General features: G+C 45.1%; 1 protein-coding gene across 3 annotated transcripts in view; it reads right to left on the reverse strand.

Moving 5' to 3' along the window:
- PAK5 (p21 (RAC1) activated kinase 5) overlaps positions 1–14,123 on the reverse strand; it is a 424,652-nt gene that overhangs the window by 18,573 nt on the left and 391,956 nt on the right. For all 3 annotated transcript variants that reach the window (NM_001206594.2, XM_059892554.1, XM_059892555.1), the window contains 3 exon segments: positions 4,252–4,378; positions 6,663–6,796; positions 7,972–8,463. In NM_001206594.2, the coding sequence (NP_001193523.2) occupies positions 4,252–4,378; positions 6,663–6,796; positions 7,972–8,463 (753 nt within the window).

A 14,123-nucleotide genomic window follows, 5' to 3' on the forward strand; every position in this document is an offset into this window, starting at 1 on the left:
CACTTGTGTATGTTGTGTGGTGTGTGTGTGTGTCTGTGTGTGTACTCTGCGATTTTATCACATTGTAGTCTTATACAACTACTATCACAGATTGATAACCAACAGTAACATCACCATAAAATGATGATGCTACCTCTTTATAGCACACACTCCCAATCTGTAACCCTGGCAACCACTAATTTGCTGTACATCTCCATATTTATGTTACTTCACAAATGTTACATAAGTGGAATTATTCACTGTGTATCCTTTTGAGTCTGACTTTGTTTCACTCAGTGTAATTTCCTTGAGGTTCATCCAAATTCATGAATGTGTCACTCATTCATTCCTCTTTTTCCTTTGGGTAGTATTCCCTAGTATAAACACACCACAGGTTATTTAGCCATTATTCACCTTCAGAATGGAGAAGGCAATGGCAGCCCACTCCAGTACTCTTGCCTGGAAAATCCCATGGACAGAGGAGCCTGGTAGGCTGCAATCCATGGGGTCGCAGAAAGTCAGATACGACTAAGCGACTTCACTTTCACTTTTCACTTTCATGCATTGGAGAAGGAAATGGCAACCCACTCCAGTGTTCTTGCCTGGAGAATCCCAGGGACAGTGGAGCCTGGTGGGCTGCCGTCTCTGGGGTTGCACAGAGTTGGACATGACTGAAGTGACTTAGCATCAGCAGCACCTTCAGAAGGACATTTGCCTATTTTCTAGTTTGGGGCTATGACGACTAAAAGTGCCATAAACATTTGTGTGCAAGCTTATATGTGGAAATAAGTTTCCATTTCTTTGGAATATATGCCTAAGAGTGAGACTGCTGTCACATAGTAGCAAGTCCATTTTTAGTTTTGAAAGTAACTGCTAATCATTTGTCAAGAGTGGCTCTACATTTACATTTGCACCAGCAGTGTATGAACCAGTGGTGTTATCACTACTTTTCATTTTAGCTGCTCTTAGAGGTGTGTAATGATATCTCATAGTTTTAATTTGCAGTTCTGTCAGGACTGATGATGCTGAATATCTCACAACAGGAAGAGAATCCAGCATACCTGTGTGATAGACAATATTTCCAAAATTGCCAACAACAATACTGTCCCTGAGATCTTCTTATCATGTGATTCAATTCTCCTCCCACTCAGGAGGGTTTTATGTTTCTTCCCCCAGAATCTGGAAGGGCTATGATCATGGTGGAAGAGACACTATGAGACTCTGAGGTCATAAAAATGCCATGCTCCCATCCTGTTTTCTTGGGACACTCACTCACGGACCCCAGCCCCCATGCTGTGAGGAAGGCTACGTGGAGAAGCCCGATGGTAGGATGCTAGAGGACAGTCCCAGCTAAGTGTGCAGTCACCAGTCAGTGCACGTACCTGACGTGTGCCCGAAGAAAACGTACAGATGTTTCCATCTGACAAGTCCCTACACTGAGCCCAGCCAACTCTCAGAGCCAAGCGAGAATGCTAAAATGACTTTTCACTTAAAATCACATGATTCATTATTATGACAATAAACAGATATGTCTTCTGCACTATTGCTGCGTCGCTTCAGTCGTGTCCGACTCTGTGCGACCCCATGGACTGCAGCCTACCAGGCTTCTCCGTCCGTGGGATTCTCCAGGCAAGAACACTGGAGTGGGTTGCCATTTCTTTCTCCAATGCATGAAAGTGGAAAGTGAAAGTGAAGTCCCTCAGTCATGTCTGACTCTTATCGACTCCATGGACTGCAGCCTACCAGGCTCCTCCATCCATGGGATTTTCCAGGCAGGAGTACTGGAGTGGGGTGCCAATAGAATGCTATAAAAACTCCAATATGTTAGTATACATTATACTCTCAGCCTTTTCCTGGAGTAGTCACACTCCCTCTCTGCTCTCTTTTTTAAGAAACAAAGTTTCCTTTCTCTGTAGTAAGTGGAGTCAATAGGGAGCCCTGTTCTGAAATTTTGATGAACTCACTCTGGCCAACACAGAGAGCCAGGCTCCGCCCCACATGCTGTGCTTCCTCTTCCGGGACTGCGCTCAGTCCTGACGGCCACAGGCTCCGCTCCCTGAGGAGTCTCCGTTGTCACCATCCCCTGCAGAGGGGCCTTCTCTGACAGCCTCTGCAGACTCTCTACTGTCCACCCTCCTTACTGGCTTAAATCAACAATTCATAGAAAACTTAGAATGTATCACCTTGCCTGTCTGGTGGTGATTTTATTTGTATGTTTATCTATCTGTTTATGATCACACCCTGATATCAGGGCTTCCCTGATAGCTCAGTTAGAAAAGAATCTGCCTGCAATGCAAGAGACCCTGGTTTGATTCGTGGGTCAGGAAGATCCCCTGGAGAAGGGATAGGCTACCCACTTCAGTCTTCTTGGGTTTCCCTGGTGGCTCAGCTGGTAAAGAATCCGCCTGCAATGCAGGAGACCTGGGTTTGATCCCTGGGTTGGGAAGATCCCCTGGAGCAGGGAAAGGCTACCCACTCCAGTATTCTGGCCTGGAGAATTCCATAGACTGTATAGTCCATGGGGTCATAAAGAGTCGGACATGATTGAGCGACTTTGACTTTATGATCACACCCCTAGATGCTTAGAATAAACTGAATGAAATTAGTGATTTTGCTTTACTCATCCTTAGGACCTTGCACAGAGTTGGACATGACTGAAGCAATTTAACATGCATGCATGCATATATAAAACACACATATATACATGGAAATATGGAAAATGGGATTCTGGGTGGTCTTTATTTTATCCTTTATACTTTCCTGTATTTGTTGGATTTTCTGCAATAAATCAACAGTTTTTTTTTTTTTAAATGAAGAAAAGCTGTAGTGCTTGGGAAAGTTCTTCTGGTTACCCTCTGATCATTCCTGGGCAATTCTGATGTGACGTGGATGTTTTCCATGTGAGTGAGGATGCTGGGTGGTAAAAGACAGGTGCATTAAGGGGACACTGGCTCCATTCATCTAGGGGCTATTACATCTGGTGGGAGTTTAGGGAGATTGTTGTTTAGTCGCTACGTTGCATCCCATTCTTTTTGTGACTTCATGGAAAGGTCCTAAGTAGCAAAACTTCAAAACTCTTCTAACTAAGTCTTCCTGGGAACATCAACCCATTCCTTCCATGGCTGTTGTTCTATGGTGTTTTGTACCCTGGTGTGGCTGATAAGTTTCAAGTGAATTCTCTGGGTAGGTTGCAGTGATGGGAAATGCAGAAATCTGAGCCTAGAGATACACCAGTGTGGTGGATATCTTCCATTCATCCTTCTAGATCTAGGTCCTCCCTTCTCTGAGCCCTGGGAGGTCAACTTCTGTTGACCCATTGATGGCTTCCAACTGGACTCAGTCAATGCACGGCTCCGGTGGGAGCCTAGAAGGAAGGAGCAGAGTGAGGCTGGGTTATTTTTGGCCCAGCTCCCAAGCTGCAGGTTCTCTGTGGGTCTGGGTTCCAATGAGGCTCAGAGCTCTTGCCAGGCAGCCCTCTTCCTGCAACAATCTCTACTTCCAGATTCCAGTCCTGAGTTCTGCACCTTACCTCTTCAGGCATGGAGTAGCAAGATCAGTGTTCCATCCTAGAGAACTGCCCTGGTCCTCATGACACTTCCTTTTGACTGATCTACCAATACCTTTATTAAACTCTCCCAAAGGACTTCCCAGGTGGCACTAGTGGTAAAGAACCCACCTGCCAATGCAGGAGACATAAGAGACACAGGTTCAAACCCTGGGTAAGGGAGATTCCCTGGAGGAGGGCATGGCAACCCACTCCAGTTTTCTTGCCTGGAGAACCCCATGGATGGAGGAGCCTGGTGGGTTACAGTCCATGGGGTTGCAAAGAGTCAAACACGACTGAAGTGACTTAACACACACACACACACACACACACACACACACACACACACACAAAGTACTGGAATTTGTCATCTGCAGGTACTCTTAGTGATACTGCAGACATGAATAGGGTGGACACATCCTAGAAAAGACATTTTTACCCCACCAACAAAAATAAGCATGTAGCAGGAAAATAAAAGTCCTTTCCATATTATTACTTTCCATGCTTATTGTTAAGTGGAAAATTATCCTTCAAATTCAGTTCACAGATAATTCTGATTAACAGGATGACACAGAGGATGGTGATTTCCTTTTTGTAAGCCTTCTGGGAAGTGTTGTAGGTGACTTATGGACAATCAGAATTATGAGAAAGTGCTCTTGGGAAGATAATACCCGTGACAGATGAAGTGACAGAGCAAACTGGGGAGGGACCAAACCTGAAAACCTTACCCGGCCATCGCTTGTCAGCAGGATGGAGTCACTCTTTATGTCCCTGTGGATCACTCCTTGGTTGTGAAGGTAGGAGAGAGCTCTCAGAACGGACAGACAGACAGTAGCTATCTGCTCTTCATTCATTCTAGAAAGGAAATCACATTGAAGGAGCTAGGTCAGGTTTAAGACCATCTTTGAAATGATCAAGAGAGGTAGCTCCCTTGAGTTCCAGTGAACCAGTCCACGCTCCCCAGTCCGTGTCTGGAAAACCTACAGGGAAGGAAAAGGACGTCTTTGGGACCTGATTCCCAGAACCTAAGGCTTAACCCTAACGATGACAGGCGCCAAGTATAAACTGAACGAAAGGGAGCCCCACTGGCTAGTCTTTGGGTCATTAGAGCAAATGTACTTCCTTGGACTCTTACAGGTAATTCCCCAGGTACTGACACACCGCCAGGGTCCGGTAGAGAGGATGCACTGAATGGAGCTATATTAGTTCCAGGAATGGTTCCTAGGTGATCTCGAGGAAGTCCTTTAATGTCCTTGGGTCTCTTTTTCCTCATCTTGGACATGGGCATGACCATGGTTCTCTTCTTGGGCTTCCCTTGTGGCTCAGCTGGTAAATAATCTGCCTGCAATGTGGGAGACCTGGGTTTGATCCCTGGGTTGGGAAGATCCCCAGGAGAAGGCAAAGGCTACCCACTCTAGTATTCTGGCCTGGAGAATTCCATGGGCTATATAGTCCGTGCGGTTTCAAAGAGTTGGACACAACTGACTGACTTTCACTTTCACAGTTCTCTTCAGGCTTCCCTGGTGGCTCAGATGGTAAATAACCCACCTGCAATGTGGGTAAACCTGGGTTCGATCCCTGGGTTGGGAAGAGCCCTGGAGGAGGGCATGGCAAGCCACTCCTGTATTCTGGCCTGGAGAATTCCATGTACAGAGGAGCCTGGTGACTACAGTCCATAGGGCTGCAGAGTGACTGAGCACGCACGCATGCGCACACGCACGTGCGCACACACACTGTCTGTCTGTGTCTATATTCATGTAGGGTTGCTGTGGCCTCTGGCTATCCTAATAGGAATCTGCCAGCTGAAATGCTGGTGATAAATGCTCAGTGTCTTCCCTAGCGTCGTTTTGTTTTCAGGCGGTCTACCGCTGACTCAGAGCTGTAGGCGGTCGTGACTGAAACACTGCCTCATTACAGTGGAGAAAGAGCAGAAACTCTGCCCTCACATGGGTTCCCAATGCTTTCTTGCTATCTTGCTTCCCCTCTATTGTTGCTCATCTGGATTCACTTTTGATTTGGATGCCATTTCAGTGACATCTCATATAGCGCCTTCATGACGATCCTTTCAATTCTTTGGCATTTTATCTACCAGAAGAGCAAACTTAAAGTTTCCTAAATGTACATAATTTTTTTTTTTTACATATGTGTTCCTTTGAACCTTGCTTTTCCAAGCATGATCCAGGAACTAACAGCATTAGCATTGCCTGGGGGCTCCTTAGAATGCAAAGTATCACTCTCTTCACTACTGAATCAGGATCTGCTTTTTAATAAGATCCATGGGTAATTTGTATGCATATTAAAATTTGAGAAGCCCTGTTTTAGCACATACTCTTTCATTTGCTTTCAATGCCCTTTTCTTCCCACTTGCCTTCTTAGTAAACTCCTATGCATCTCTCAAAACCCATCTTGGACATTGCTGTATTTCAAAAATACTTCTTGACTCTAGTAAAGATATTCAGGTATTCTTCTATGCTACTCATGTACAGCTTTCTGATTCTGCACAGGTGTTATAGTTTATTTATTTTGTACCCCCAGCATTTAGGAAAGAGTCTGGCACATAAAAAGTGATTAATATATACTTGATGAAATGACCACAACTGGCATATCAGAGAAGCAAGTAGCTGAGGCAACAGGGGCAATTAACCATTGTTACTTGCAAGGCGATTTGAAACAGAATTGAAGACTCTGTCTCTCTCTCTCTTTTATGTAGTTTATTGTTAAAACTACATAAAACTTTGCTCTTTCACCTGCCCCTGCCTTTCCCAGATACCCTTGGTAGTATCAAGACATAGCAATGGCCTAGCAACTCAGAAGAATGAAACTCAGTTTTAGAAATCTTCATTGGGATGGGAAATTCTATTATTTGTCACTTAAACTGAATTCTCAGCAGCTTGCTGATTTAAAATCAACAAGTATCAGTGAACTCCTAGAGGGCAGGGAGAATGTGAATTGAATGAATGAACTATACATACATGATATTGTAATAGGCACCTGGGAATACAGAAGTAAGGGAAGTCATTTCTCTGCCTTCAAAGTGCTTACAACTTATAAAGAGTTCATAGACGTAGTTACTAAGGTCTTACCCTGGGGAAGAATAATAAGCATCTTGAATTATTTGTCTGGATAATAAGAAACTTACCTGGTATGAGTAACGATGTCTGTCAAGGCACCACCTTCTAGGAATTCCATGACCACCCAGAGCTCATCACTAACAAGGTAGCTGTTGTACATATCAACCACGTTGTCATGGTGATAATCCCGCATTATCACAACCTGGGCAAAATGGAAAGACGTTATTTGATTTAGGAAGGTGAAATTAAGCTTTTTGTTTTCTTGTGACTACATCTGGGCTGTGAGTTTAATGATGGAGAAGTAATGATGGGGAGGGAGAGATAGATTCAGATAAAGGGGCAGCGCTGAGAGTTGCTGGTAGGAATGGAGATCACGTTAGCAAAGTCAGAGAAAACAGCAGGTCAGTGGGGCTTGGGAAGAATCAAGAATAAAGACAGGCAGAACCATAGAAGGGTCTCCATTGACAAGAGTGAGGTTAGTTGACTATTCTGGGGGATGTGATCAGATTTCTCATGGGTTGCTCTTAAAACCCACTGTGCATACTCTGTTAACTGGGCAAAAGGGTCACCAACGCAAAGTAACTGAGTCTCATAAATGAATGAAAATCACGGTCATTAGGGTTTGGGCCACATGAGACCAATTTCACTTCTTGGGAGGTCTGTGTTGAGTCTGAAAGAGTTTGGGCTGAATACAAAGGACAAGTCTTGAAGGTAAAAACATTAGGATTTAAGCATAAAAAGGTCAACTTGTGTCTGCTTGCTAGAGAGAGCATCCAGGAATTCCTGTCCTGGGCCTGCTTGTGGTGACACTTTCAGAATCAGTATTGAATAATAAATTATACAGTTATTTATCTAAGTTTGTTTGTCCTGTCTCTTCTGGCACTGCAATTTGGAAATAAGTTCCAGAAATCAGGAGCTGTGGATCAGGAAGAAGCTGAGCCCCACTGACCTGGTGCTGTCTGTGAGATCTGGAGGGTGGGAAAGAAATGAACGCCTATGGGAGGTAGAAATGCACGGAGCTACTGGTGGCTTCACATGAAGCCCCACAGCAGAAGGTTCAAAGTCACAGCTGAGGGCACAGTTACAGCTGTATGAACCTGCTGTCTGACTGGGGCTAGTCACATAAACTGAGTCCAGGTTTCCTTGTTGCTAAAGTGGAGATAACATCTTTCTGTCACCTGACCAATGCTTAGCACAGAGGGTGACCCACAGGAGGAACTTCCTAAAGAGGCAGCCATATAGGCACAGAAAAAAGGATGCCGCTTTGTATTTACATTTTTAGCATTCTCTAATGTCATAAAATGTACAAGGGCTATTTCTAAAATGGGAAAGAAATGTTACAGAGGACAGAAGGATTGACCCAAACACACCATCTACCTCATTGAAAAGCAGCTCTCGCCTCTGCTGCTTCCGGAGGTCCATTTTCTTCACTGCGACTTGTTTCCCTGTGTGTTTCTCTGTGGCGATGCACACAATGCCGGTCGACCCCTCCCCAATTTTGATAAAGTTGTCCAAGTATTCCCTGGGGTCTCCTGGGCTGACCACCAGCTGCAAGGCAGCCCGGAACTGTTCGTGGGACACCCTGGAGGGCTGCTGGTCTGAGGAGGAGCCCCAGCTGGGTGGAGGGTAGGTGCTAGATGAGATGCTGAGAGAGCTCAGGTAAGAAGCTGTGGAGATGTACTGTGAGCTGGTCTGCAGGGAGGGGTGGTGGTACAGGGTGGCTTTGTGGTACCCAGATGGGTACTGGTGGCTGCTTGAGGAATAGCCTGCTTTGCTTTGACTCTGAGGTAGTTTGCTGGGACCCCTGGGGTAGGTGTCGGACCCTGACAGTGGAGGGCTGAGGACCATCTGTGCTTGATCATAATCCACCTGGAAAGACAGACATAGATGGAGAAATTCACATGCTGTACTTGAACATCACAACCATCACACAGCTGGTCCAAATGATGAGCACCACTTTTCACAACCTGCTCGGGGGAAAGGCTTACCTTGTAAAGTCCTGGGATGTCTGCTCCCACCCTTTATCTGCCCTCCAACTTCCCCATCCAGCCTCTTTCTTTCTCCTTCCCTATTAAAATCCCCAGAAGCAGACTCTGAGACCTGGATTAGAATGCAAGTAATAGGAGGTGATCCCTGGACTTATGAAGTGAGACAGGAATGGGGGAAAAGTCAATAAATTGTGAATCATAAAGTATAATGCTTAGTTTTAGGTGTTAACTTGGCTATACATGGAGCCCCATTGTTTGCTCAAACACCAGTCTAGATATCACTGTGGAGGCAATTTTCAGATGTGATTAACATTTAAATCAGTAGACTTTGAGTAGAACAGATTACCCTACAAAATGTGGGTGGGCCATATCAAATCAGTTGACAGTTTTAAGAGAAAGGATTGAGTTTAAAGAGGAAGATTTTTGCACCTACATGGCCCTTTGGCTCAAGTCTCTATCAATTCTTGCTGGAATTTCTAACCCCCACAATTGCATGAGTCAGTTTCTTAAAATCTCTTCCTCTTTTTGTATGCATGCATGCACACACATGCATCTCCTGTTGGTTCTGTTTCTCTGGTGAACTCTAACATACACAGCAAGATACCACTGATGTAACTGGAACTTAATCCCACTAGGAAAGTTCAAACCTGGAAGACTATGTAGGACACACACTTTAAAATTGTCCCATCTCAGGGCAGAGAGTTAAGGTATTCAGGTACCAAATCTGCTTACCATCAGCTCCTTGGGATATGAATTCTCTGGCACTTTTGGCCTTCTGTGTCCTGGACTGAGCAGGCTCTGACAGTTAGAGGAAGGTCTAAGATTGTGAAGAGCGGATTGATGGACTCAGTGGAGCGGATGGGGAGGACAGATAGGGCAGGGGTGGGGGAAGCCAGTGAGGGGTTTCTAAGACGGTAGAGGTAGGTTTCAGCAATCCCACTCTGGAAAAGACCAAGAAGGAGCTCTGGCCACCCCTGGAATGACTGAGGTCAAGGATGGTGAATATGCACAGCACAGTACCCTTGCAGGAAGTGTTAGTAGATCAATGCACTCCTTTGTGCGAGATCCTGATAATAACAGAGTGTTGGGTAAACAGAAGGTGCTTGAAAAAGATTTGTTGATGGGACCTCAGCCTCCTTCTTAACACAGCATCCCAGGAAGTCTCTACTACTCTACTGGGATGTACACAGAATGACATCTTCATGCTCACCCTCATCTACCCCGAGGATCTAGATTTGCTCTAAATGATGGTTACTGGCTACATGTGTCTATCTAATTAAAATCAATAGAAACCAAAGTTAAAAATTCTATTCCTCATTCACATTAGTCAGATGTTAGGTATTTAACGAGTCGACATATCAAACAGCACAGATAAGAGAACATTTCCACCATTGCAGAATATTTTAAGGGTTGCACTGTTCTATTCACTATTGAATTCACTGGTCCTGTGTGGTCCATTTATTCATTCATTTAGTGCTATGCTTAATCGCTTAGTCATGTCCAACTCTTTGTGACCCCAGTGACTGTAGCTTGTCAAGCTCCTCCATCCATGGGATACTCCAGGCAAGAATACTGGAGTGGGTGGCCATGCCCTCCTCCAGGGGATTTTCCCAATCCAGGGATCAAACCTGGGTCTCTCACATTGCAGGTGGATTCTTTACTGTCTGAGCCACCAGGGAAGCCCCATTCATTTAGCATGCACATTAATATTTGAGCAACTATTAGCTGTTGGGCACCATCTCAGGTGCCGTGGGAAGGTCCAGCAATAATTATAATGGATGGTATTTCTGTCTTCCTGGAGTTTACTAGAGAAGAAGATGGATGATAGACAAGAAAATCAATAACTATGCAGTATATGGTCTAGTAGCAATGGGTGATATGAAAAATAAGACAGAGGATGGGGGTTGAGAGAAACAAGATGCCGTCTTGGATGGGCTGGCCAAGGAAGGCTTTCTGAGAGGTGCCGCACGAGTAGAAGCCTGGCTGAACTGAGGGAGCGAGCCCGGGACTGTGGGGGAAGGGGGCAGTCCAGGCCGGGGCACAGCATGCACAGAGCTCTGAACACATAGAGGCTTGAGGAGCAGCACCGAGCTGAGGGCAGGTGCCAGGGGAAGACGGACGGAGAAGGAGCACGCAGGCAGCTTGTGCAGACCCACAGCAAGGACGACGGAGGTTGCTACGCAGAGAGGCGTGGTGGGGTCCTGACTCTCGGTGCTGAAGGAGCAGCTCTGGTGGAAGGGATGCCAGTGAGCTTACTGCAGCTAGTGTGGGCAGAGATTAGGGTGGGTTCTCTACATGGCATGAGGAATGGTGGGATCCAGGGTCAAGTCTAAAGACAGAGCTGGCAGGATTTTCTGATGGATGGGGTTAGAATATAAAGCAGAAGAATCAGAGGTAATTCCCAGGATTTTGGCTTGAGGAACAGGCCACTTTGTAATATGAAGCACGCAAGTGCAGAAGCAGGATAGTGAGTGGTGAATCAGCCTCCAAGATGGCTCCCAGGGATCCCTGCTTCTCGACAGGAATGTGCAGTCTTCTCCGTGGTATCAGGTGGATTTGTGTGGGGAAAAGAATATGGTGGAAGTGATAGCAAGTGCCCTCTGAGGTCAGTATGAACGTTGTGGCTTCCCTCCATTCTCTCCTATTGATCTGGCTTTCTCTGGTTGCCATGTTGTGAGGACACTCAAAAATCTATGGAGAGGTCTTCCTTCCAAAAGCCAGCTAGAAACCGAAGCCTCCCACCAACAGCCAAGTGTGTCATCTTGGAGGTGATCCTCTGGCCCCAGTCAAGCCTTCAGATGGCAGTAGCCCGGGATTCTTTATTACACACTAGTAGGTAACTAACACGTGGGGGAAAACCCAGAGTTCCATCACGGCCATGTTAAGTGTGAGACAGCTATTAATCATCCACTAGGAGATGTCTCTTAGGTGACAGGCATGCCTCCAGTCCAGGGAAGAGCTGAGGCTGATGACATGAATCTGAGAGTTGTCAATATTTAGCTGGTATTAAAAGCCACAGCATTGAATGTGTAAGAGAAAGTTCAAGGACTCCAGCATGTGGAGTCTATAAAGAGAAGGAGGAAGCTGCAGGAACTGAGGAGGAGAAGCCAATTTGGCAGGAAAGGCATGAAGGGCCTAGGGTGTCCTGAGGCCCAGAAGGACAGTGTTTTAGGAAGGAAGGAGTGAGGGACCATCACATGCCAGGGAGAAGTGAAGCAGGGTGCAGCAGGGTGCCCGCCGCACCTGGCCACAGGTGTGTCATCGGACACAGGCAAGGTCAGAGGCACTGGCCCTCACACCACATGACCAGGGCTGCCTCCCCAAGTCAGGGAACAAGGTCTACACACAGTGGGCCCCTGACAGGGGCCGCCACGGTCCTAGTCTCAGTTATGCACCACCCTCTGGCTCCAGGTGACACTGTGGGCCTCCTGCCCTGCTGCACTCGGGGGCCTCGCGCCAGCCAGGGCTGGGGTGTTGCGCAGTCTGAGCCCTGGCCTGGTGGCAGAGCAGAGAGAACATATTTAAGGATGTATTGAAAGCTGAATTTTGATTCTGGTGACTTGAATCAAATCACTTAGTAAAATCTGGGTCATCATATCTCTCTCTCAGAGTTTTTATGAGGCTTAAGGTAAGCCTAAGGGTCCCCTAGAGCAGCCTACTGTTTAAGAAAAGACTGTGGACTCAAAGCCTTTATTTGCCATTTACAAGTTGTGTGACATTGGGCAAGTTATTTAAATTCCTGTGCTTCAGTTTTCTCATCTTTAAAATGGGAGTAATAATAATAATACCTACAGATTAATAATGGTACCTGCCTAATAATAATAATAATAATACCTACTTCCTTTAGTCACTGCAAATGCTAAAGAATGAATACAAATTAAAGAATTTGAACAGAGACTATTCCATACAATCTATTAATTCATTCTAGGTATTGTTATTATATAAAGTGCTTAGCAATATAAAAGGAATGTAAAAGAAAATAATAAATAGTAACTACAATGGTAATAAAACTAGTGAGCATTTATTGAATACTTACAATGTAAAAGTGAAAGTGAAATATATACTCCTATTACACACATCTTCTAAAACAAAGTGGCTCATTGTAATATAGTGAACATCATTGAAATGCTGTATTTGAGATCAAGTTGGTTTTTGTCTAAGGCCTGGATTTGTGCCATACACAAAACTGGTCTGTGTATGTGCTAGGGTTAGGGGATGACAAATGTTGGTGTAAATTAAATAATTAAGTTCTTCCTGCAAATTAAGCTCAGATTAGCAAAGCCCAGGCTAGTTACAAGGCCATCATGTGAGGGGCTGTGGGGTCTATGACTTTTACTCTCGAAAGTGTGTCCTGGGAGCCATCACATGCCATTATCTCCTGCTGTCTTTATGACAGTATTTCCTTCTATGCTTTGAAACAGAATTCATTCTCCGCAAGCAGGTATAACTGATCTCTGAAGAAATGTTAGAGGTAAAAGGTGTCTCTGGTAGGAATCACATCCTCCACTGCTCTTCTTTATCAGACTCTACTTGTCACGACTGTCATGTGACATCAAGAAAACACCACTTGAATCTGATCTTACATTTAGTTTTGTGTGTGGTGTTAGAGAATGTTCTAATTTCATTCTTTACCATGGAGCTGTCCAGTTTTCCCAGCACCACTTATGAAAGAGACTATCTTTTCTCCATTGTATATTCTTACCTCCTTTTGTCTTGCAAATCAACTATTCTCCAATATAGAATAAAAAATTAAATTAAAAAAAATAATTAAATACCAAAAAAGAAAAGAAAAGGATGCTTGTCTTAACAAATGGGAGGATTTCCAGTTAGACAGACTGCAGAGTTCACTGTGAGCTAAAGGTCTTTGAAATTAGGTCTTAGAGATAAAACAGTGCCATTGTCTTTCATGGCTGCTAGGAGGAGGTGCAGACTCTTAAAAAAGCAATAGATGAGGCACAAACGCTACCACAAGAGACAGGTTTTGGTACCAGACTCGAGGGATATGGGTCAAAGGAAAATGGACATTTGGCTACTGGGAGAGAATGCATGTTCCTCTCTCCATGCTCCGTCCACTCAAAGAGATGATGGTGGACAAATGGCTGGCTATGTAAAGGAGACATTCATAAGCAACCTGTTCTATTGACTGTGTTGCTGAACCATGGTCCCCAGGTGATCTTCATGACCCAAGGGTTCCATGATGGTTACTGTCACTGGCTCAAACACTGTGGCTAGCCTCATGATTTATCACTGTAACAGACAAACAGAAGGTAGACAATCCCACTGTATGGTTGATAAAACTGAAGCTCTGGGAGGTGAAACTCTCCCCAAGCAATCCAAGGTCAAGTGCCCCAAACTGCAATCTACCATCTGATTCTTTGGTTCAGGTCAGGTCACCCCCAGTGGGACAGTGTCCATGTCCCAGCTGATGGGCATACCAGCACCACAGCCGGTTTACTGCCTGCCCTGGCAATTCTTATATTCGTTGTCACCTCTACAAATCAAGGCTTAACATTCTCTTTTTGATAAAAGTTGGAATGTTTT

This window comes from Bos taurus, chromosome 13 (assembly GCF_002263795.3).
Source record: "Bos taurus isolate L1 Dominette 01449 registration number 42190680 breed Hereford chromosome 13, ARS-UCD2.0, whole genome shotgun sequence".
Lineage (NCBI taxonomy): Eukaryota > Metazoa > Chordata > Mammalia > Artiodactyla > Bovidae > Bos > Bos taurus.